The sequence below is a fragment of the Heliconius melpomene genome, chromosome 15, assembly GCF_056956725.1.
Source record: "Heliconius melpomene rosina isolate 202511_hmr_F chromosome 15, ASM5695672v1, whole genome shotgun sequence".
NCBI lineage: Eukaryota > Metazoa > Arthropoda > Insecta > Lepidoptera > Nymphalidae > Heliconius > Heliconius melpomene.
The window spans coordinates 753,961-780,213 of record NC_140403.1 but is presented as its reverse complement, the minus strand read 5'-3'; the positions used below and the strand labels follow the sequence as shown (position 1 = coordinate 780,213).

General features: G+C 33.9%; 3 protein-coding genes across 4 annotated transcripts in view; 2 read left to right on the top strand and 1 right to left on the bottom strand.

Annotated features, from left to right (window-relative positions):
- Dnah3 (dynein heavy chain 3, axonemal) overlaps positions 1-14,599 on the top strand; it is a 46,769-nt gene extending 32,170 nt beyond the window's left edge. The window contains exons 52-67 of the mRNA XM_085198684.1: positions 18-138; positions 277-444; positions 830-1,065; positions 1,417-1,600; positions 2,060-2,196; positions 2,616-2,753; positions 3,388-3,625; positions 4,365-4,572; positions 5,362-5,612; positions 7,642-7,799; positions 8,295-8,454; positions 9,065-9,250; positions 9,571-9,779; positions 12,755-12,965; positions 13,643-13,693; positions 14,201-14,599. Coding sequence (XP_085054810.1) covers positions 18-138; positions 277-444; positions 830-1,065; positions 1,417-1,600; positions 2,060-2,196; positions 2,616-2,753; positions 3,388-3,625; positions 4,365-4,572; positions 5,362-5,612; positions 7,642-7,799; positions 8,295-8,454; positions 9,065-9,250; positions 9,571-9,779; positions 12,755-12,965; positions 13,643-13,693; positions 14,201-14,497 — 2,953 coding nt within the window. The 3' untranslated portion in view covers positions 14,498-14,599. The remainder of the gene's footprint in view (positions 1-17; positions 139-276; positions 445-829; positions 1,066-1,416; positions 1,601-2,059; positions 2,197-2,615; positions 2,754-3,387; positions 3,626-4,364; positions 4,573-5,361; positions 5,613-7,641; positions 7,800-8,294; positions 8,455-9,064; positions 9,251-9,570; positions 9,780-12,754; positions 12,966-13,642; positions 13,694-14,200) is intronic.
- LOC146531177 (GSK3B-interacting protein-like) lies at positions 11,489-15,511 on the bottom strand. The gene is made up of 2 exons (XM_085198685.1): positions 15,310-15,511; positions 11,489-11,967 (listed from the first exon to the last, which is right to left on the bottom strand). Exon 2 carries the CDS (start codon positions 11,962-11,964, stop codon positions 11,608-11,610), a length of 357 nt encoding a protein of 118 aa, XP_085054811.1. The 5' UTR covers positions 11,965-11,967; positions 15,310-15,511; the 3' UTR covers positions 11,489-11,607.
- A 484-nt stretch (positions 15,512-15,995) lies between these two features.
- The window catches only part of FoxK (forkhead box K), a 35,421-nt gene continuing 25,163 nt past the window's right edge, over positions 15,996-26,253 (top strand). For both annotated transcript variants that reach the window (XM_085198683.1, XM_085198682.1), the window contains exon 1: positions 15,996-16,689. In XM_085198683.1, the coding sequence (XP_085054809.1) occupies positions 16,325-16,689 (365 nt within the window). In that variant the 5' untranslated portion in view covers positions 15,996-16,324. The remainder of the gene's footprint in view (positions 16,690-26,253) is intronic.

Sequence of the window (26,253 nt, the reverse complement as noted above, 5' to 3'; positions counted from 1 at the left end):
TACTTGTTAAATATAAGATCTGGAGGCATAGACTGTCTGAAGCTCGGTGATAACATATTGGAGTACAATCACTCCTTCCGTTTCTACATGACGACGAGACTGAGTAACCCACACTATCTGCCTGAAGTTGCTGTTAAGGTTTGTATAAGAAAAAAAAATATCAAATTTAGTCATATAACCATGAATTAAATTGAAAAACATGTACAACAAAAAACTATATATTATTTTCCCTAAGGAAACGATGGTCACAAAAGTTTATTTTTGAATTCTCCCCAGGTGACTCTCCTAAACTTCATGATAACTCCCCAAGGTCTCCAAGACCAGCTCCTCGGTATAGTGGTGGCCCAGGATCGACCTGAGCTGGAGCTCAAGAAGAACCAGCTGATTGTTGAAGGTGCTAATAATAAGAGAACGCTGAAGGAAATCGAGGATAAAATATTGGAGGTAGGATGGATTTGACTTTTTTGTCTGGGTATTGGAATAGTGTGTAAAAAGTTCGAATCATCATTATGATTATTCGGACTTTTTAAATAAAATTAATAAGAATAATGAAATGTGTAATTATTGTTACACTTTAAATTGTTCAATTCAATTTAAATTAAAGATATGGGAATACATTATTAGCTCACGCTATAAACGTGCTTTGTCGGGTAACGTAAAGCCATTCTTCTCTTCTTCTCTTTCTGTCGAAATTCGAGACAATTCTCGTTGAGTTGTGGAACTCAAACCCGCACTTTGCCTTAGGGAAACAGGAAAATGAAACTAATTTAATCCCGTAAACATATGTACTAAAACATTCTTCTGCTCATCATAAACTTAAAACCGCCAGGTACTATCATCAGCGGGCAACATATTAGAGGACGAATCGGCAAATCAAATACTATCATCCTCAAAAGTTTTATCAATTGAGATAGAGGCAAAGCAAGCGGCGGCGGCTGTTACCGAATTAGAGATAGATGAAGCACGTCTTCTTTATGTGCCTGTTTCCAAACACAGTTCTGTTCTTTTCTTCTGTATATCTGACTTGGCTAATATTGATCCGATGTACCAATATTCACTTAATTGGTATGTTAATTTTTATTGCTTAGCTTTTTCACTTTAGGTGTTTTAAGACATGGGTTGTATTAAAATATCATTAATATCAGTAATAAATATTTACTCGTATTTTGGATGGTAACATTGGAAATAAATAAGATATTGAATTTTTTTTACTAGCTACAAGCACTTACACTACAGGTTGTGATATTTTTGACCGGTTTATTTTTTTTTAATTTTAAGGGGATAAAATGCCGCACTTAAAAGGTTAAAGATAGAAAAAATATTTTTATATAAATATTTTCGTCCGAGTGGCATTAATCAGTATATTTACAAAATATATAAAAGAAAATTCCTCAAAGGTTTCTCATTTCCTTTCAGGTTCATAAACCTCTACAACCAAGCGATCCTAAATTCCCCTAAAAGTGATAATTTAACAGAGCGTTTGGAGTGTCTCAATGCGTACTTCACGCGTATAGTGTATGAAAACGTATGCAGGAGTTTGTTTGAGAAGGACAAGCTTGTGTTCTCTTTGGTGCTCACTTTGGGGATTCTGAGGGCAAAAGTTAGTGGTTTTTTCTATCTTTTTTGGATAGTTTTGCCTTAAGATATAGTGGAACTACCAACCCTTGGATCTAACAAACGTTGCTAAGAATTTTGAGTTAATTTGAGAGACATTATATTATGTTAAATGGATGAATGTAATGCCGTGTTTTGTCTTAATCGAGCAGGAAAATGTAACCAATTAAAATTTTCGGTACTGTTAAAGTAATTTAAATATCTGTACTGTGATTTATTATGATTTTGTATTTTGTTATAATTAATAATTAAACAAATTTAGAATGAAATGTCCACGTGAAGACTAATCCCAATATTTTGTAATCTGTTAAGTAAACCTTATTAATTTATCAGTCTGTTTTTTTTCGTTAAGTATTACTTAAGCTGAAAACAGAGAAAACATACTGATCTGATAATCACCATCGATCGATCATATGACTCCGAGTGTCCCAACTCTCTTTTCCAGGGTAACTTGGATGACGATCTAGTAGCCTTCCTCCTAACCGGTGGAATAGCTTTGGAAAATCCCTTCGAGAACCCGGCACCGGCGTGGTTAACAGAGAAAGCCTGGTCTGAAATAGTTAGATGTAGTAATCTCAATGGGTAAATGTACATTAATTTATTTATTTTTAGAATTCTTTCTTTATTTAGTCAGTAACCTTGAGCTCTCCAATTATTGTATGGAACGGGGGGTGGGTGGGCCCGACTCCCGCTTGTCTGGTTTTTTATAATGAAATATCTATTATTTTCTCGTTTATTGAGATTTTAAAGTTTAAATTGCTAATAGAAAATTAATTCATAACAGTTATAGAAGTGAACAAGACCGTGACTATAAGTTTTGGGTTTCTTTTTTTTTTTGGGTTTTATATATTGTTTGGGTTTGTTTGGGTTTTATAAATTGTATATAAATAATGTTGGTACGTTTTTAACATCGTCACAATGGTATATTTTTTGATGATTTATATTAAATTGTTAAATGGTAACAAATAAATAAATAACTTCAAATAAAACTTTGTTAACAGTCTCGACGGATTTAAAGAAAGTTTCGAATCGAATATATCGGAATGGAAAGCGTTTTACGATTTATCAGCACCGCACGAGCACCCATACCCGCACCCCTACGAAGATGTTACAGGAATACCCAAGCTTATTATATTAAGGTGAGATTTATTTTTCCTAAAATGCAGCGTTGTGTTTCGCATCTCCATGAAGCTATGTTTTAGCCAAAAAGTGTTGGACGAAGTCGTAGACGTAGACGAAGATGTAGATAGCTACTTCCTTGCTATAGGTGGCGTAAAGCGAACTAAAAAAATATTGTACATTGACTTTACATACTACATGCTTATTAAATTATTATAAACTCGAAAATAAAATAGTTAAGGTATTTTTTGAGGTAGATAAAGATAATTCATATATACATTATATAAATTATCTTTATCTACCTCAAAAAATACCATTCTTTTTATTATTTTTGTAGTTTCAAGCTGTATCTTGCGCATATCACGGTAATCAGAAGAAACTGGAAACTTGGTGATAAGAGCTCCGTTCCCATTAAAAAAAAATCCGTTTCACCCTTTCCGCTGAATTCTCGAGGCATTGCGTGTTGCGTGACGGAAGTAACGCCGCACTTTGCCTCGTTACTAGAGCGAGAAATTAAAAGTATATTTCATTCCCCCAAATGGGAAACGCACTGGAATATACACTGTAGAATGTAAACACGACAATCGGGTCTGCGCCATGACGGCTCAAATATCTATATAATATAAAACAAAATGCATATCTTTATATTTCCAGATGCATACGTCCAGATAAACTAATTCCATTAGTCCAGCAATACGTTGTTGAAGAAATGGGTCGAACTTACGTAGAACCGCCTCCATTCGATCTGGAGAAATCTTTCAACGATAGTAATTGTTGTTCTCCGCTCATTTTTATTCTCTCCGCCGGGTCTGACCCCATGTCTGGGTTGGTGAAATTCTCCATGGAGAAGAAGGTGATTTCGTTCGAAACCATATCACTAGGGCAAGGACAGGTTTGTTGAATATATTAATTGGTAGATAGATTTTTAATGTTTTGTGTTCTTATTTTGACTTTATGATAATGGGACTTAGTTGAGTCGTGTCTTACTGCATGTAATACGTAGCGTGAAAACTGCGTGGAGTCTTATTCTGCTACGTGAGAAAGTTTAAATAAAAAATACTTTATGATGATACTAGCGGCCCCCCGCTGCTTCGCCCGCTTGAACCTATTCATTTAATAAACAGAATTTACTGTCAAATGTGTTGATGTCAATAAATAATGTAATTGACTCGTTCAGAAACATTCTTAAATGTTAAATTATTGATTGGGGTAAAAAATTATAATATTATTTGTAAAATAACTGTAATGATAACATATCACAAAAATCGAACAAATGAATCGAACATCGAATCGAATATCAAATCGAAAATGGTTAATTGAGAACCCCCTCCTTGTATTGAAAGTTGGTTAAAAATACAGATTTATTGCTAACAAATACAGTTTTATTATAAGTATAGATATAGATTGCTATATATTTGCAGGCAAACTCATGCCGTGAGTTCATTCAAATGACTATAACTTTTTTTAATGAACCGATTTTGATGAAACAAACTTAAGATGGTAAACTGGGTTAAAACAAAGAAATTGGTGAAAGTTTCACGTAAATCGGTTCAGTACTTCCGGAGATTAGCGTGACCATACATACATACAGACAGACCTACAGAATACATTATATAAATCTCAACTCCCAGGGTCCAATAGCAGCCAGCATGATAAACCAGGCCATTGTCACCGGCGGCTGGGTGGTGCTCCAGAACTGCCACGTGATGGCCTCCTGGATGGGCGAGCTGGAGCGTATCTGCGGAGAGGTCATAGTTCCTTACGCCACTCATACCAACTTCAGGTGCTGGTTGACCTCGTATCCTAGTGATGCTTTTCCGGTCACTGTGTTGCAGAATGGTATATTTCATGTGTATAATACTTAGCATTGTACTTCTAGCATGATAAACCAAGCAATTGCTATCAGTAGAAACATAGTGATGTGTCTCGCCGAACATATTGGTGGAACTTAATTCCGCACTTTGCCTCGTTATAAGAGCGTACATATTAAATATTTCATTTTCTCGAATTGGAATCGACGCAACAAATTATTTGGTATTTTTAACATTTTTTTACCTTAATTTTTTTAGGGTTCCGGTCTTTTAAGGAAAAGAGAAACCTTTATTAGATCACTTTGTTGTCCGTCCGTCTGCCTTTCTAAGCCTTTATCTTTTGAAATTCAAACCATATACTCAGATCTACGGCCTCATGATTTGGACTTATATCGCATAAGACGCTTATTTCGACACTCAAATCAAAATTAATAGGCTACTTCCGGTTGACCTAAAATCATGTAATTTGGCAGCTAGCATCTACAGGTAGTACTAGTTCAGGAATAAATCTGAAAACAATAATATATTTGTAATTAAATCCAAAAAAATAATAGTCTTAAAAGGGGGGGAAATTTGGTGTTAAAATGAGGTATCAGATGAAAATGTTCTGGGTAAGCTAAGCTTCAATATCGGAAAATTCTCGAGACCTCGAACTTTTGTATGGAACCCTCGGTAGGTGAGCCCGACTCACGTTTGTCCGGTTTTTATAATTGGAAGCACATGAGATCATTCATTTATGATTATTTAGATAGATTGTATGTTAAATAATACAATTAAATTGAAGAATTAACTCTAAGCTCTTTCATAATTCAAACAGGTGTAAAAATGACAAACGAAGCGCCGAAAGGTCTAAAGAACAACATATACCGCTCCTACACATCCGACCCGATATGCGATCCTGAGTTCTATATATCGTGTCAACGAACGGAGGAATGGCGGAGACTTCTCTTTGCTCTCTGTTTCTTCCACGCGGTGGTGCAGGAGAGGAGAGCATTTGGGCCTCTTGGATGGAATATACAGTATGAGTTCAATGAGAGCGATTTGAGAATATGTATTATGCAATTGCAGGTAAGTAAGTCTTTAAAGCGACTCTAAACACGACAGTTGTGTATCTGGGATGACTCTTTCTTTCTTTATTTTCATTTCTTAGCTCTAGTAACAAAATAAAGCACTGCGTTGATCTCTGTCACTTAATACGTAATGTCTCGAAAATTGGGTGGTACGTAGGGACGGAGTGTCTTAACACTATGTCTTGGCTCTACTCTACAATATGCGGGATATAGCGTGGAATTTAAAACCAAATTTTATGAACAGATAACTCTTCAAATATAGAGAAATCCAGAAGTATTGAAGAAAAATAACACGGGTCATTTATATGATAATAGTTAGGAGTAATTATCTAAAGGCGTACTGCAGTTTTTTTAATTATAATTCGAATAATCCGATATACTAGTCAAAACAAAATAAGGGCCACTGCAATTTTCAAGTATATTTATGTGTTACTGGGACTTAGGTATTAGAACATGATGAAGTTCATTAGTTTAACCATTTTCTAATGTAATTAACTTAAAATTTAATTAAAATCGATCCAATAAAATTAACTTAGAATTTTTTCAATTAACTATGCAATTTTGACAAAAAATTCACTCCCGCTCATAAAGCTTTCAAAAACTTTTAGCATTTCTAAAGCTTTTTTTTTTGTTGTCTTCAGTATCATGTGTGTCCTCCTCATTTTTGTACACAATCCTGAGGCCTGTAAGGAACACCTTCAATCAGGTTTCGTACAGTTTCTTGAGGAATTTGCTCCCAGTCTGATTTCAGCACTTCAATAAGCTTTGGCTCATTATGTACGGGCCGATCAGTACTTCGATCGCTTCGTTTGAGTAGATCCCACATGTATTCTATCGGGTTGAGGTCTGGACTGTTGGAAGACCAAGGTAACACCTCAATATCAGCCTCCTCTAGAGCTGTTTTGGTGGCTCGAGTGGTGTATGCGCGTGCATTGTCGTGCATCAGCTTGAATCTTGCACCAATTCTCTGAGCAAAAGACACCACATGAGGTCTGATAACCTCTTCAATGTATCGCTGAGCTGTTAGAGTGCCTCCGTTTAGGATTATTAGTTCAATTGTACCCGATAGACTGATGCCTCCCCACACCATCACATTGGGACCCCCGAATCTGTCACTTTCTAGGATGCAAGCATCTGAAAATCGTTCACCTTCACGTCTCCAAACACTAATGCGCCTATCATCATTAAAAAATATCACTTTACTCTCATCAGTAAACAACACTGTGCTCCAGTCACTTATGCCCAATGCAAGATATTGCCTTGCATACGCTGATCGGTTTGCACGATGAGCACTTGTTAGTGAAATTCGCAATATTCGTCTTCTGGAGAATTGCTGGTCTTCGTACAACCATTTCCTAATTGTTTGATCACTAACGCGGGTACCTGTGGCTTGTCGCAAGCGATTTTGTAAGCAGTGAGCGGTGATAAAACGCTCTCTTCGCGCAGTCAAGAGAACATAGCGGTCTTCTTGCGCGGTGGTGGATCTAATTCTGCCTAATACTCGTCTTCTGGATGCCGTTCCCGTCTCTTGAAAACGATTCTAACCATTTTGGACCGCTTTTCATGAATAGCCGAGCTGTAGAGTTTCAGAACGCTGTGAACGTCCTTCTTGAATTAAAGTTACAGCTCTGAATATGTTTGGTAAGTCCATATCCCGCCGAATATGCGGCATAGTGTTCGCAAAAGATCAATTAACACGATAGTTAAACATTATTTGAACTACACACGACTTGTTCAAAACTTTGACTGAATTTAACTATCAACTTAAATAGGAGTAAAATCAAGTGGTTCCAATAAATCTCTAAATCTACCTACTTTTACAATTTTTTGCTGGCAGTATACTCAAATAGGACTTGTCTACACTTAAGATGAACGTACCATAAGTATCAACCACTCAAGATTGCATTCATGTGAATAAATTAACCCAAAGTGCAAAAATACGTAGTGGCCCTTATTTTGTTTTGACTAGTATATAAGTAATGAAATTGGTACATAAATAAAACATAATCATGTATTTTTTTTTAAAGATGTTCTTAACAGAATATACGGAAACCCCCTTCGATGCTCTCTACTATTTGGCCGGAGAGTGCAACTATGGCGGCAGAGTGACCGATGACAAGGACAGGAGATTAATACTCTCTTTACTCTCTATATTCTATAATGAAGAAGTTACGAGTGATCCTAAGTATGATTTTTTTTGCTAAATTAAATTAAATATTTTTTGTTATGTGATGGATGTGGATTCATAACCCACTTGTGAAAATATTAAGAAATTATTGTTTTTTTGTCTGTTTGGTTAGATTGATTCACGTGCGACCTTACATACATGTGATTTCATAAATACAAAATTAATTGCATAATACTTGGCGGACTTTATCAGCAGGACAATTGTCATACAGAAATCTTTTTACTTTCTATGATGTACCAGTTATATTTACGCTGCTATATAGACGAAAAATGACTTGAACAAATTTGAATTTGTGCTTCTCCAAATTTGTGTTTATAAATGTGACTGTTGTGGGTACCCCACAAGCGGTTCTCACTCTAGATAATGAGTCATTGCATATTCACGACCTATAAACGAACGACAGCAAGGCGTTAAGGACACAGTGTCTCGAAAATTGGACGTAAAATGGACAACAGACTGTCTCAACACTAAATTCTTAATATCCCCGTCCAGCTACTCGTTCTCGTCCTCGGGCCTATACCGCATGCCGGCCAGCATGGAGCACGTCGCGGTAGTGTCGCACGTGCGCGCACTTCCGGCCATCACGCCTCCCGACGTGTTCGGGCTGCACGAGAACGCGGACATCACCAAGGACAATAAGGAGGCTTCTCAGGTTTGTGCGTCAAGTGCGTCAGGTCTGCGCAGCCATCTTCTATAGCTTGCTGTTTGCTGCTTGCTTGCAGCTTAAGGCATGTTATGTTAGCTTTATTAGTTTTTTGAAATTTTCACTCATGCTTTCTTTCTCTGTACTTAGTCGGGTAGGCACAGAAAAATTAGTTTGAAAATTCTCCATTCGCCAATTTCAAACACTATGTGTTGTGTGTCGCAATGTCGTACTTTGCGGCAGTTAAATGGAAATAATTCAATCCTTTGCATGCACTTGTACAAACTTGCAACCGTAACACATTGCCCTAAATTTCATCATCATCATCAGCCTGTCCTCGTCCACTGCTGGACATAGGCCTCTCCAATGGCACGCCACTTTAAAGCCACGCCACAATTTAAAGTTTATTTTCCCGCTACATAGTAGGGTTACTTGGTGTTAAAACCCTCATGCTGTGTTGCGGGACTCAACGCCGCGCTTTATTTTGTTGTCAAAGAAAACGTTAAACAATTCGTTCCTCCAAGTGCGAATCGAACCTACAACTATTGTGCCTCTACGTCACAAAAGCCTATAACATTATTCAATTCCACTTATCAATGTAATTCGTCTACCATGCTAGCTGCTCTACGGAGTACTAGTAACGCAGAGCGCCATCACGGGCGGCGGCGGAGCGGAGGGCGGAGAGAGCGTGGTGGAGATGACCAGCGAAATGCTGGCGCGGTTGCCGGCGCCCTACGACGTGTACGCGGTGTCTATCGCGTATCCTGTCATGTACTATAATAGCATGAATACTGTTTTGAAACAGGTTAGGATGGGTGTATTTTGAGTGTTTATTTTCAATATTGGCGAATATAAATATTTATATGTAAAGATAGATTGTCATCATGGACCTGGGATCGGAGAGAGGGGTGTAGACTTTGCCCACCCCAAGTGTTTAGTTATAAAAAAAATTGACCCGAAACATTAAATTTAAAATACAACATTTACAAGAATATATATCTTCAAAGCTAAAATCCAGGCCCCATACTAACGGTAATGGTCGCCATAACTTAATTAGTCCAAAGTTATAATTGAATTTGCCTAATGGTAAGAAAATTCAATATCAATTATTTTTTCCTCAACCAGGAACTAATCCGCTACAACCGCCTCCTAGCAGTGGTCGCTAAAACTCTTCACGGAGTCCACCTAGCTGCCCAGGGTCTGGCCATCATGAGTGCTGAACTCGAAGAGTGTAATAATGCCTTCGTGAAAGGCGTAGTGCCTGAAGCTTGGATGTCCAAATCTTATCCGTCTATGAAACCACTGGGATCATATGTTGCTGATTTTTTGACGAGGTAAGTGTAAGTTGGAAGATGGTTGAGCTAAATTGACAAAACTGTCTTCCGAACCGGTGGTTGCTTTTGTCATGTCAACAACATGTAGATTCGACGATTTAAAAGTGCTTGTAAAAGTTTATTTGAATAAAGAATATTTTGAATATGTATTAACCCCTTCGCTGCCAAGCCTGAATTATATAAAGTCATTCCTATTGCCATTTATATTCTAAGTGCTATTGTTTACCATTTATTTCTTGGTAAGAGCAACCAATTTAGAAGCAGAAAACCAAAGACGAGTATACTCGTCGTTCGTAGCGAATGGGTTAAGTTAGAATTTTTATTTTATTGTAGGTAAATGTGGTTTCGAATATTTAATTAATTTTATGTTTATTTTTTTGTATTAATTATAATTAACGTAATAAACAAAGGGTGAAATTTTACGTTTTTATATACAAGCGTATATTAAAATGTAATTGTGACTACCCAAAAACCCATCAAAACATATATAAATAAATTGATTAGAAATTGGAAAAATAAGACGGAGTCCTTAGTGGCGCAAACATGCTCTTCTTATTCCGATCTGGCAAAAACATGTAGCTCTAAACGCGAAGGGTTATAGGTTCAATCCCCGCTCGGGGGTATGAATTACAAGGCAAAACGAGGCATTTAGTTCCGCCACGCAACACTGTATGCCTAAAGCGCAAGTCGGCGGGAAGTGGGGAACGTAATGTCGTAACACTAGGTTTCCTCTGCCTACCCTGCTACTACTACATCATGAAGCTGAAAACGGCGGCGTCCATGTGCATTGCACACCCTGCCCTGGGCAGAGGCTATCCTGCTGTTTGCGTAATACAGCGTGACACTAAATGTCAAAGTCTAAATAAAACAAGCCACAATGTATAATAGTTTATTATGGCAAACCGTAAAACCTTTCTACATTGTATAATTGTCTAAAGTCCACATATACATATTATATTTTGTACTCAGTCTGCCCTTTGATTTATACAAATAAGCTCTGATATTGCACAACTAAGTCTAATCAACAAACATTCATAACATTCATATAAACTATTATAGGACACACTCACAAATATCAATTAGCGTTTAATTGGCTTTAAATCGCGATATCATATATATAAAAAAATATCTACTAACTGTATTCCACATATAGCAGGGTAGACAGAGCGAACCTAGTCTTAAGACATTTCATTCTCCATCTTTCGATCATTTTTCGTTTAGCGGGTTGAGTAGCGGTAGGCTTGGTTTTAGAGCAGGGAAATGAAAGAGATTCTCTGAGTAGGAATCGAACCCGAAACCATTCACGTTTACAATCACACGTTGACGTTCAAAAGGGCCGATTTAATGATAGTTAAATGCTAATTAATATTTCTGTTTGTGGCTGTATATATATATGTGCATTGGGCGTTAAATTATATCCGTATATAATAATATAAAACATACAAATGGCAACACTTTTAATAAAATTGTTACACTACATAAAAATTAGGACAAGTTTTTTTTGGTTCTGGTAACCCCTAAAGTACCGGAAACTAAAGATACAATCACGTGATATCTACATATGGTTTTAAATTACTAAGTTTACTAACTAATTCGAGATTTTATTAAAGAATTTCTCTAATATACTTTGAAATCTAACAAATTTGGAACTTTTAAGAGTAGAGAGTAGTGTACTGCTAAGCTCAAAAAACCGTGTAACACTAATAACAAGATCTAAATAGACCTAAACAACGCCAAAATAGTACCGTTCAGTGTAAATTTTGCCTAAAAATTTAAAGCAAACACTAGAAAACTACAAGATCAAATACAAACAGTTAAAAAAATATTTTCAGCCTTCAGATTTTTTTGCCAAGTCCAAAAGTTTATTCATCAATTCCCCACCGAAGGATTCTCTGTATTTTTGACTGATACTATTCAATAGGGCGTATGGCGTCTCATAATTCATATTTTCAATACTTGAAAGGCTCATATCGTCATACTTTCGACCAACAACTCTGAAGCCCGAGGCCGACATTTCTACACAGTATTCGGAATTCTCTAAGGTAGTCAGATTTATATAGATGCGTTGGTTTGTGTTCTTTAATTTGGATGATATTTGGGCTGAGTTGACATGTTTTCGGATGTCGTTGATGGCTGCTTCGGCTTCTATCGGCCAAGTTTCTTCGTCTAGCACTGGTTCGGTCATTTTCTGGAAAATTACAAGGATTTATTGGAAAAATATATATTTTTGCTTGTTGGTTATTAGTTTTTTGGCAAGATTACTTTGTAAAGTAACGCTTTTATATCAAAGCGTTTCTTTATATTTACTTTTCCATATCTGTGCTCTAGAAAGCATTCATACTTTATACGAATGTTATTATTAGTAAGTAAGTACAATTTGTTAGAATACTTGGGACGTGCACAACTCGACGCGATGATCGGGAATTTAAATTTGAAATTACTGTCGGGAGAATAATACATTTTAAAACCATTTTAATTTCCCGCGGCTGATCTTGACCCTCGGGACCCTACATCTTTTTGGTAATTGTAGAAAATGGAGTGTATTATCACTGAGTTATTAGGGAAAAAATTAGTAAAAATGTAAAAAATATATATTTTATTTAATATATGTACTTATTTCTGTTAAAATAGAGATAATTAGTGCTTTATTTATAGTGCAATAGTCATAACAGAGGGTTATGACCCGAGCAAGAATAGTAAACGCCATTTACTTACATACTTATAAGCAAATCAATATTTAACCCAATGAAAATTAAGTATACATTTCAATGTATAATTAAATCTTTAATTAAAAACTATTACCTATTTACTTATTTAATATTTTAATAAAATCTAGGCACAGTCGAATAGCGTCTCACCTTCTCAAATTCATTTTTTTTCTCGGTAAAATAGCTACTATTAAATTATTTTAGTTTTGTCACACGGAGTCTCAAAATTGAATAAAAAGTAAACATCATATGATTTCTATTTCACAGGCTAAAATTCCTCCAAGATTGGATAGACGAAGGTCCACCAGTCGTTTTTTGGATATCAGGGTTTTACTTTACGCAGTCTTTTCTTACTGGCGTTCTGCAAAACTACTCACGTCATAATAAAATACCGATAGACCAAGTTCACTTTGAATTCACGATCACAAGTATGGAAGCTGAGTGTGAAGAAGAACCAACTTTTGGGGTATATTGTAAGGTATAAAATTTCAATTATTTTCTAAGATTATTTTCAGGATTGTTAAGGAGAAATTACCGAAAAGTAATTATTTCGTTTCAATAAAACCAAATTATATTGTCTTATCATATCGATTTTAGCAGGTATCAATTACGTAATATTTCTTATTTTATTCTAATTAAATATTTTTGTATGTTATTACTCTTCTCAAACAGGTAAAACTTTAAGTGCAAAGTCAAAATATTAGTGAATGATAGAGTATTTTTTGTTTACTTTTAATCCTTGTTATCAGTTATAAAGAATTTTTGATATATCTATAGAAATAATAATAACATTATATTTTATATGTATACGGCAATAAAACTATTAGCCTAGCCCTAATTTAGGTCAGAGTGACCTAAATTTAAAAGGAAGTAGGGAATAGAGGGCAATCATGTTCAACTAGTATTGGATATGAGGTGACTACTATATTTTTTGTATTGGAAATCGGATTCTAGTTGCGCAACTTAACGCCGTACTTTGGAGTAAATGGATAAAATATATCAAACACAAAATTACTATCGTTTAAAAACACTTTAATTTTGCCATATAATCTCAGAAATATAAACTATATTATTTCATAGATTATATTGAAAATAGGTTTACTATTTAACCTAAGGCCGAACTTTGGTATTATAATTTGTTGATAAATTTCCAAGCAAACCGCCCGAGTGGATTATCAAGGACAGGAACATAGTGTATTCGTCTGGGTGAGTCGTTATGCATGAGCATAGGCAAAGTTTTAAACAATGGATTTATTTAAATGAATTATTATTTTGTTTTATTTAATTACGATTGCGCATGGTTTTTTATTACATGGTCACAGATTTGAATTTGGTACATTTTATTTGTTTACATTACATTGAAAAAAAGCACTACAGCATGATAAATAGAATTTGTTTAGCCTAGGTTTGTATTAAAATTTATGGTTGTCATTATTTTTGTTAAACTCAATAAAGTTATTATTATTAAGCTATGTAAATATATATTTTTTTATATCTACAAGATTATCTATATACAAAATTTTGTTATATTGTGTAAGTTATATTATTATATTGTCTTTTTGTTTTTGGTTTGAGGATAATATTTGTACATATGTTAATTTTATGCATGATGTTTGGTAGTTAATATTAATATAATTTTAAATAAAATCTATACATGAAAAAAAATCAATCATCAATATTTATATAAAAAACAAACTCCAATGTCATTAACAGGGTCTCTACCTAGAAGGAGCAAGATGGAACAGAGAAACAATGCAACTAGATGAATCATACCCAAAAATTCTCTTCGACACAATACCTATAATTTGGTTTCAACCAGCTCTAATAATAAATTTCAATCCTCCCCCAAGTTATTTCTGTCCCATATACAAAACCAGTGAAAGAAAAGGTGTTTTAGCGACCACGGGACACTCAAGTAACTTTGTGATGTATATTACTTTAAGATCTGATGTTCCTGAGAAACACTGGATTAATAGAGGAGTTGCGAGTTTGACTCAGCTTGACGACTGAAATTAACATTTGTATGTCTTTAAATACTAAATAGTAATTATAAAGTTTTGCCAAATGTATGATTATTTAATAATATAATAATTTGAACAGTACATCAATTTGTTTTATTTGTTTTTCAAAGACAATTGAAATTGAAATAATTCAAAAACTTACAAAAATACATAGATCCTGCATTGCCAGATGTATGAAATTTTGGGATTATGTAAAAAACTATAAAAGTAAGAATTTCACCCTGACAGTGAAATTGTTGTTTTATTTGTACAACTGTGAAAGCTAAAAGTATTGAGACGTTTTTACCTCATTTTAAATGATGAGTGATGACCCATATTTATAGTTAAATATAAGTAAATTGAAAATATACAAAAATTATAAATTTAATACTATATTACTATTCATTTATAAAAGAAATGACAATGAAATATTTGACATATTTTATAAATATTATTGTTATTTTATTTTTTAACATCAGAAACAATAAATACAAATTAAGATTTTATAATCATCCTACATACAAATGGTTCAATTTTAATATGCTTTTGTTCTAAATTCTAACACACATAATATGTTCTTGGTTGCTAAGGTATAAAATTAAAAGAACAAGATCAAGTGGACTCTGTGAGAATTCAATTGTTTGAAAACTTCATCTTTAAGCAAACATTGCATGTTTCGGAACTCTTTAAATTAGACAAAGCAAAGCCCTTTAATTAGATTAAAAAAAAAAAAAAATTAGACAAAAAACATATATATTTTGTAGGAGATTTTGTAAGGATTATCTTTGAATATCGCGCCTTTTTAAATAATTTTATGCTTACCTAATTTTGAGATCAACGGCCTCAATAAGGCCGGCGAAGGCCTTTAACTTTACAAAAAAGATTTTGAATTTAGATAATGAATGTTTACTCGATTTAGAAGTATAAATATTTTTCTTTTTAGAAAATTAGAAACGTAACGCAAAAATATGTACGAAATTAAAATTGACACAGTTTTTATTGACAATTTGACAAATATAGGGACAACTATTGCCATGTTTTTTCTCATTATTTTTTTATGGAACTAAAATTTTTACTTCATTGTTAAAATACGGTCTACAGTCATATATTCATAATTAGAATAACAAAATAATACTAAAAATCTAAAATATTAATTTTATTATTCTCTATCACGCATTCAATTATTAAGTTTAAGTATTATACGGTAATAATAATTATATGATAATAATAATTATACGGTACTAGTTCCAGAAAGATAATGTTTGAGGATTACAAAACTAAGGCGTATAAACCAATTTATTCTGATACAAATAACATATAAGATTTTTTTTTAATGAATGTTTGTAATTTTAACCATTTTTTTAATGAACTGGAACTGTTTTTATTACATCATCTTTATTATTTTCATGTGCACATCGTAGCGTCAAACGAAACGCATAATTTTCGCCTTTTTTGTTGACTCACATAGATGGCGCTTCGAAATTGTAAACTGCGTATGGCGAACTGACGTTTTTGGTTATTTTTGTTCTCGCCTCGTGTTTACTTTAGTGTCTAATTTCGATCCAATTGAGAAAATACAATTGTGCAACGTCGATAACCGAACAATATCTAAAATAACCGTCGTTAGACTCCGTGGAGTATCGATCCGCGCCCGACTTGTTATATGTATACAGTTTTATCACGTGGTGGTGCGATTCCGATTTATATAATTGTTGTTTACCGTACGAGTCGAAGGTTTGCGCATGTGCGTCGTGCCGTTGGTCGTCAGTAACCTCAAGGGGTTCCGGACATCCGGGCCCGGGCGGCGAGTCGGGCTGATGTGAGGCACTCGGCCGACATGGCTCAGACACAGATCTCTCGCAGCTCCGAGAGCGACGCCTGGGCGCTGCTCGCGCTCAAGTCGGCGCCCTCCTCGCCCTCCAAGGTGCAGTGGGCGCAGGAGCCGGCACCCATCGCGATCGCGAGGCTAGATGGTCGCGACTTCGAATACTTGATACGCCAGAAGAAGGTCATAATAGGGAGGAATTCAAGCCGGGGTCAAGTGGATGTAAACATGGGGCACTCCAGTTTTATATCGCGGCGGCATCTCGAACTGTTTTACGACCATCCGGAGTTCTATCTGACGTGTAACAGCAAGAACGGCGTGTTAGTGGACGGCGTGTTCCAGAGGAAGGGATCGGCGGCGATGCTTCTGCCTAAAAGGTCAGTCACTCGCTTATCTAAAACTAAGGTCAATCATCCACTCCTTAGCTTGTAATTTTTGTTTGTAAACAAACATTGTTTATATCTACCCACCTGTTGTCTTTTTTTATAATCATTATTAACTATTGTAGTGTTATTGACACATATGGTTTTATACAAATTTTGAATTGTTGGCTTATTTGTTTATTTTAATACTTACTAGGTATGAGATAAAATAATAGAGCAAAACTTTTCATTGAGCAATTTTGTAAACATTCAAAATTGCTCAGAAAATGAATGTAAGATTGGTGCGATTTGTTTACATAATTATAAATTAGGTTATAATTCAGGCTGTTTCAGCATATGACTGAATGTAGTGGTTTTTGTTTCAATTTCCATTCATAGGATTGAATTGTATTTTAATGTTCTTACACTGCACACAAGACATCCCATAGTGTTGAGTTCTGCCTCCCAACACAAAATGTCTTAAAAATTGGATAGCTTATGGAAATCATAGTTTCTTAACACTAGGCTACCTCTGTTATATGCGGGATCCAGTATAAAGCTAAAAATATTTACTAATTATGTTATAATAAAACAACAATCTAATTCTTATCAGTAAATGTTTATTAAATGATATGAATAATATTTATTACTTTATATAAACTTAAAAAGTAGCATTGAGTTCCACCACTTGACACCCAATGCTTCTAGAATTTGGTGGAAAGTAAGGTATGGTAGTGTCTTAATGGGAACGGAATGTCTTAACACTATTTTTCTAGTGCTACCCTGTTATATTGGGGATACAGTGTGATGTTAATAAACTCAAAAAAAATATTTATACTTATATTTGAATGTTAGTTTGTGTATGTTTTTGGTTGCTATGGCAGTAGTCTAAACATAACTATCTTTATAGGGGTAATGATTTTATGAAAACTAAGAAGTACCTAATTGATTTTCTTATGGATTAGTATTATTGCTTTATTTGTTTACCACAATATATTGAATGAACATAGAAAAAATAATTTTATATGCACTATATACAAAATAATAAACACATTTTAATTGATGATTTAATTAAGGCTGTGTGATTATTTTCTTGGAAATATTTCATCTACAACATATTTTTAATATAAATATTATATGGAGAATGGAAGAGGCTCATTGGGAATAGAGTGTTTTAACATTAGGTTGTCAGGTTCCCTCTGCCTACCCTGCTATCTATCATTGTCTATAGATAAGTATATAGGTTCATTATTATTGGGACCAAGTATTGCATGAAAGCAAACAAAATTGCATATACAATAGTTTCATACAATTTCATCATTTTGTTACTTTATCAATAATCAGTGGTCTATTTACTTGTAAGTAATTAATTGTACTGCATAAATCATATAATTTTCTCCAAACTTATTTTAATATTTTAATTTGGTATATATTTCTTACATTGCAGTAATGAGCTTAGTGATGGGTCACTCTCTTAGAAAATAACATTGGCTAGGTGACAATATAAGCATGATGGTTGTGAGTTTGATTCCCACTTGGGGGAATAAATCATTTTCCCTGCTTTAGTAAAGATAAAATACAGCATTAAGATTTTAAATTCAACACACAATATGTGTTAAAAAATTAAAAATTAAAAGATTATCTTATTAATTAATTCAATTTAATTAATATGACAAATTATAAGAAATTCTTCTTTATTGTTAATAAAAAATAATGATAATTTATAATCAATATAAGTGTAAATAATGATAAGTACAAGTAATTAAAATAACCCAAGTCATTCATAAATAACTGTTGCTTTGATGATTTCAGATTAAAACTTATACTTATTGTGGAGGTTAAAAGATCTTGTTTTTGTTTTAAATTTTTTAGTTTTTATGAATATTGTCTAATGATATTTTGCTTGAAAAATATATATGGATATTTTGTATAAGTTAACTTATTCAGGCCAGTCCTGATGCAGGGTCGCAAGTTGCATGCTTATGCAACTGTAAACATAACAGGTTGTGGGTTTGATCTCTCTCTCTAGAAAATTATTTAATATTTTCATTTTCCTGCTCTGGTAATTGAACAAATAATGTATCAAGTTAAGGCAGATTGGAGAGAATGGAGTACCTGAAAGAAATAAATAATAATTTACATAACCTACCACCACATTAAAAGCCGGCAACACACCTGTAGCTTATCGGGTGTTACATGGGGTTGTAGGCAGCATTGATCACTTACCATCAGGTGACTCGTACACTTGTTTGCCTTGTCTTTTTCTATAAAAAAAACATACTAGGTGTTTACATAATATACATGAGAGAAGAAGGAGGACAATGAAATATATATTATATTATAGCAATATTTATAAATGTTTACATCACTAATACAACTATTTTGGTAACTCCTAGGTTACAAAAGAATGTAAAACTATATTTTGAATCAATTATAAGGTTTTCTTATACACTTTATTCTAGTTAAATTACATACTATAATATTAGCAATTTCATGTTTTTTTTGCATATTTGGGCAGTGGTTTGTTATGAAGGTTGTAGGTTTGTTCTATTCTTTTTTATTCTGCATATAGTAGGGAAGGCAGAAGGAACCTAGTATTAAGGCACTCAGCTCCGCACACACCGTGGCGGAAGTGGTGGAATTCAACGCCGCATTTTGTATTGTTAAAGTGAGGAAATTTGTTAATTACCTCGAGTGATAATTGATCCTACACAACTATGGCGTTTACACAAACGCTTCTCGCTCTTCTTCTGTTAAGGAGAAGGACAAATTGATATTTTCCTTAATGAACCTTTATATGCCACACTTAAATTTAGTAATTATTAAAATTAACAAAGTTTTAATTATAATATACTTTTCTTTTTCTCACTACAGAGAGGAAATAAAATATTATTATTTTACTTTTTCTGAATGTTGGGCAAAGCATGGAGTTATGTTCCGCTACTCACACATAATGTCTTAAAATTGATCAAAAAAGTGAAGTAAATATTGTTTATAAATGTTGATGATGCAATCAATTTTATCTATATAATAATATGTGTATGTTTTTGTATTTCTCGGTATAAGTAATACTGCTACATAATTCAATTATTTACTATTTCATATTAAAGATAATGCTATTGAGTACTTGTATTATTGATTAATTATGTTTATATTTACTGGTAACTTAGCTTGGTGTTGCCTCATTATTTATTTAAATTTATTTTTAGGCAACACTGTTCTATAATTTTGTTTAAATATTTAAAATTTATTTTATAAATTAATAATCTTTTTATTCTATAAAACAATATGATAAATATTTTTTATAGGGAGATTCACTTTCAGAATTTTTATTTTCAATTGCATGAGTTTTATTATAATTGAAAATATGAAACACGTGTCTATTTATGTCTAATTATCATTAAAAAAATAAAAACTTATGACGGTCGTATAACTCACTTATGAGGAAAAGTTCAAAATTATTTTTAATACTAAGGTCTGCAATAAGAGATAACGCGACGTTGGGTTTTGCCATTCAATCGGGATTCTGCGTGTTTACACACTAGGTACAAAATCTTGTTTATTAAATAAAAATGTCAGTAGTGTCAGTCCCACAGAAAGTAACAGAAGGCAGGTGGACTCTTAAAACGCTATAAACTAAGAACTGCACTTAACTGAAGGATGTTCTGCTGAGCGAGCCTACCCTGCTTACGAAAGATAATTTAACTAAAAAAAAATGCTAATTTCTGGTAATTGCTATTTTTTTTATTAATCATATCGACTCAAGATCGAAACAAGGCGTATGACTGGTGCGTGACGTCATGCTAATGACGCATTACATTGCGGCATAACGCCTTCGTAGAAAATTTTATTTATCGTCTGTTTATATCTTTAAAATGGCGTTCTTTAAATTATTTTTGTACTAAATTTACTTTGTGTTATGTCTTTTATATATTTTTTTCGTAACGGAGAATTGAAAGGAATACAAATGTTTGATGATTTATAAATGAGATTTGCCTCACGGTGTATCCCGCATGTAGGTAATCTAGTGTTACAACACTCCGTTCCACAGGCCACCACTCATTTTTCGAGTCATTATGTGTAGAGTGACGCAAATTGATGAATTTATGAAATAAGAGGACAATACTGAAAGAGATGGGCGTTTTCGAATATATATTTTTTAATTATGTAGGTGTTTGAATTTATCTGGAATAGTAAGATAAAATGCATCGTTTAGTTCCGCCACTTGGAATGCAGAGTTTGTATCGGCTGATAAATGGATAACAGAGTGTTGTTGAGGGAGGATTCACTTTAAGTCTATAGTGCTGTACTACTAGTTCGAACTCGAAAGAACTATTCGTGTTCCTGAGATTATTCAGCCCAAAGACGGTATAGCTATACTTAATTGTAATTATAATTAAAATGATTTGATGTAGTAATAGTGACTCAATTACCATTAGTTACTTTAGGTCACATGTTCTAGACTAGACGAAGTTGAATGACCTAGTTTGATAACACTATCAGATTGTGCTTGTGCGAAAAGTTGGTACATTAGAGTATATTAGAAAGCGCCTAATTACGCGTGACAGTTGTGAGTTCGATTCCCGTAAGATGGGATGAGTTATTGTTATTTCCTGTTATGGAAGACGTAGCGCGATGGTGCTGGTCTAAATGAATCGCAAGATATCTGCGTTGCCTTGTTACCAGATCGAAAAAAATATTAAATAATTAATTCCCCACGAATGGGAATCGAAGTCAGTCTCAAATATCAACATATAAGTTTGAATAATAGTAAATTTTATGTATTTAATACGTCGAGTCGATAGAAACAAACATACATACGACCATTCTTATGTCGGACAAGGACGTCCCGGCCACGGCTTTTAGTGACACAAATACTAGCTTCTAGTATTTAACTTGTAGTAGTTGTCATATAAAAACATAGATATATAGTATGGAGAGAATAATAATTGAAAGTAAAAGATGTGAATTAAAGATAGATAAATACACCCATTCATTTTTTGTAAAAGCTGAGATTATTTTGATTAGACAGAGAAAATTTAGTGTTCAGAAACTCCGCTTATACCTTTCTGTTTTTGTGGTGAAATGAAAAAAACAAAAAACAGTTCAGAACCAAAAACAACAGCTTCTCATTTCATTCTATTTTATTCTGGTCATATGTATCTTTAATTCTAGTATAATATGTGTTATATATATGTATTATGTAGTAATACAGTGCGGGTTGACGAGTCGTGGCCCCCACGATATTCGCTGTAGATGGCTGCTCAATATGATTTTAATTTTTTTCTAGCTTTTCAGTATTTTAATCACGAGTGAAGAACATGAGTATTCAGAAAACTTGACTTCACAGTGGCCACCACTCGCCAACCGCACTATACTACAGTAGTCGTCTGAGCACTTGTTTACACCGTGACAGCGGCGGGTGTTTATGCGTCTGCGTTGTTACGTAACGGTCATTCGAGTCCGAGTGGATGTTGTTTTTTTTTGCTTTTATTGTCATCTAGATGTATCTTTTAATGTTAAAAAATAGTATAATAGTAGGTGTAGTCGGTGGTCGTGGGTTCGATTCGGTTTTATGGGGATATTTTGGATTTTTCTACATTTTTTGATGGATTACAATTTTATCATAAAATTCTTAATGTTTTAAATGCCTGCCTACCCCTAAATGGAATGAATCTTACAGCCAAAAATAAATATTACAACCTATATGAAATTTGAACACTGTACCTCTCAATTAACCTTTGACTATTTGTTAGGACTGTGCCATGATAGATTTTTTAAGATAATGATATTATACTGGTCCACACAACCGATTACGTTATTGTTTGGTTTTGATATGAATATTGCTTATTCATGATTATTTACTCCATTGATACCAAAAAAAATATATTGTTTTAGTGCGTCATGAGATAGGGATACATTTTATTGATACTTGTTGTATATATGGTATATTTTAGCTTCACGCTGTATCCCGCACACAGTATAGGCAGAGGTACCCAGAGAGGTACCCAGAGAGGTACCCAACAGAGGACCGTACACATTAAGAAACTTCCCTTCCCCACTTTACGCCAAATTCTGGTGGTGTATTCAATTCTATCGAATTCAAGTTTTTCTTAAAAAAAGTGACTTCTTTCAGATTATATCATGTGTCTCCAATAATAGATGGATACCCATATATGTGATAAACTATTATACCGATTGTGATAAAATTTCAACAGTTACTTAAGTTGGAATATTCTACATTAAAATCATAAAGGATCATCTAGACAGGTCCTTCTACTTTCCGAGCTTGTGGACCAATAAACACACAAACTCTTACTTTAGACCTAAACGCACCAGCATAATGAATAACACACCTACATGTCAAACGTAGCTTTTTTTTAATTTTATAGATATTGCGCGTTAAGCGTGAACCTACAACCATCACGTTTACAGTCCGACGATGTTCCACTGCATCACGACCCCTTCAATCTATCAGTATCGAATGAATCAATACGTAATAACTCTATGCAACGCCAGCGGTGCATTGTGCAACAAACACGGCGGTGCGCATCTGTAAACAAAATGTATTGAGTTTACTATATGAAAGTAGGTACTGGGCGACCCAGCCGCGGCTTCGCCCGTTGAAAATTATTAACCAAGTTTCATCTACTGTCTACATAAAGGGTAAATGAACCCATTATTAAGACTATACTATATGTATGTTGGTCGGTCTGTCACCAGTTTGTATCTCAAAAACCGTAACAGTTTTCACAGATAATATATGTCTTCTGCCGCTATAATAACAAATATTAAAAAAGAGAGTAAAATAAATATTTAATGGAGCTTTTCGAGAACAAACGTGATTTTTTACTGTTTTTAGAGATAAATGATACGGAACTCCTTGTGCGCGAGTCTGACTTGCACTTAGTCTACGAGTATGCTAGTAACGTATGGCATTTCGCACCTTCTACCTACTCACTGTATATGAAAAAAAAAACAGTAGTGTTAAAACACTGCTACTATCTGCCCATTTATCTTGAATAAAAATTAAAATATTTTAAAGTGATTATATAACCCACAATCGTCGTTCTCTGAATAAAATATTTCTACTAAAAAAAGCAAATAAATTGAACAATAAAATTCTTATTAATTTCCAATAATCGTTTTATGTATTGTTTTATTTTGACGTCTCTCTCGAGACCTTGTTTGTTTTGACGCCGAAACACATTTTTTTTATCTACCTTTTGAAGGTTAATTATAGTTAATTTGTTACTAACTCAGCTTAGTGATATTGAAAAGAACCTTATATCTAATAGGTTTAGGTTTGTTTTCGGTTGAAGTAAATAGTTTTTATTTAAATACTGGTTTTCTGGCCCAATAAATGTCTAAACAATGGAATGGAACGATATTAGTTAAAACATCTGCGTCTTGTTTGATTAGTTTTTACTTAAAAAAAAAATGTATTAAAATCTAGGGCATGTTTGTCCAAAATATTTACTCGTTTATCTCCATCTCATGATAAGTACGTGTTATCTGATACTGGCTTTTTACCCTGGTTTCGTCCGCGCGTTCATATGGAGGTAACTAAGAATTGTATTTGTTAAAAGTTATAGGCAGAGGGACCCTGAGAACCTACTATTAAGACATTCTGTTCCACATTAAGCCACTTCCGTTCCTCATTTGTTGCGTATAGACAGGCCTCAGTTTTATTAATTAAAAGTATTTAAACAAAAATTCTTGTACATAATGAACAAAGACAGGATACAGAACTTGTGCCCAACCAGTACCAGTATTCTTCCCACTGTAAGGGATTTGAATCGGCATCCGGCGTACAAAAAGACGAATCTGACTGTGGGCACTTTAGTCCTCGGACGACATTCCACACGTTCCCCGCCATACGATACCAAATTAGTGTATGAAAATTTCACGCCCATATAAAGTATGAATTAAATTATATGTGATACAATTATATGTAATTAATTACTTATTGTTTTGATAATTTAATTTTTTAACTATAAACAATATAATATAGTGGTTGTAATGTATAAATTTCGGATTTTTGGGCGTTTTTGTTTTTTTTTTTTGTGTTTTTATGGTTCTGTATTATGACAATGGTATTATTGGTTTTGTTGGTAATTTTATAACCTTTTGTTTTTTTAGCTTCACTTTGTATCTCGCACATAATAGGGTAGGCAGTGGAAACGTTTAGTGTTAAGACACTCCGTTTCCGTTTAGAGAAACACTTTCGTTCCCCATTTAATTTAACTTTAATGTTTAACACGAATACGTTATTTCCCATTCCCCTACGGATTTCTAGAAGTTCTCTTCTAGAGCTCTCCTGTCACCGTCTAACCAACATGTCACGTTTCTACTTACTAAGCCCAGTAAGTAGTTGTAATAAAAAAGTAATTGCAATGAAATGTATATATTTTGTATACATATTTAAGTATTTTTTTCTGATTTTGATGAAAAATAATTTATTTTAAGAGATCCATATTGAATGAAAATGACAAAGATTAGAAAATTGCGAATAATTTAACACTTGTTTTCTCTTAAATTGTAATATTGCATGAGCTCCGAAGTAATATAACTACTAAGAAATATAACTGATAACAAATGTTAAATAATAGTAAATAAGACATGAATCATAAATGTTAAATATCTTACAGATTTTTTTCTGATAACGATTAAGAACGGTTTATGCTATATCTGTAATTATATATATTTTATACTTTGGAATAGAATCTAAGAGCACTTAAAACTATGTCTATTACTTTTACGGCGCGTTTTTAACTTCTTTATGGCGATGAGTTGGTTACACAACATGCAGTTTCGTTTGTAATTCGGCAGGTTCCCTCTGCCTACCCTACTATATGCTAGGATACAACGAGAAGCAAAATAGTATTAAATATGTGGGAATCAATATGAATGCCATAGTGTAACAGTTTGAACGTCTTGGATTTTATATTTATTTTTTATAAATGTGCGTTTGCAGACAAAACCGTAGGAAACCCCTATATGGGCAGAGAATGCAGTTGGGGCATGTTCGATTGGACAGGGTCATTCTTGTTTGTTATTCTCACGACTTTCCGTTTGTGCATTTTGCTCTCAAGCTCTAAAAGCAATTTTTTTTCTTGTAAGTGCTGTCTTATCCCAATTCTATTTGCTTGAAAAGCCGAAAATATTACTAGAGAAGTATATTTTCTACATAGAGCACAGGGAAACTGTTGTTAAGACACTTCCCCATGCAACGCAAAATTCTTGAGACATTGCGCAGCGCAGGTCTTGTTACCAGAGCGAAGTTAAATCGAACCCACAACCGTCGCGTCAGCAGTCAGATGCTGTGCCAAGACGTATATCTGTTTATTTGTTTTTTTTTAAAACTATTTTGTTATCTTAAAAAAAATGGATATTCACTCACTCTCTGCTTTTCGACTCAATAAGAAATGATATGAGAGAGAAAGAAAACATTCAATCTCATTTTGCACAGCCATCGGAATAATTTATTGGTGACTATTTTTCGCTGGCAAGATGCACCACCCGAAATACCTACACCCGTCCGTCAGTTCGCGTCGTCTGCGATGCGCCGTCGGCTAT

What these genes read in the sequence shown, in the direction of transcription:
- LOC146531177 (XM_085198685.1), bottom strand. Translation starts at nt 11,964, where the DNA reads ATGACCGAACCAGTGCTAGACGAAGAAACTTGGCCGATAGAAGCCGAA.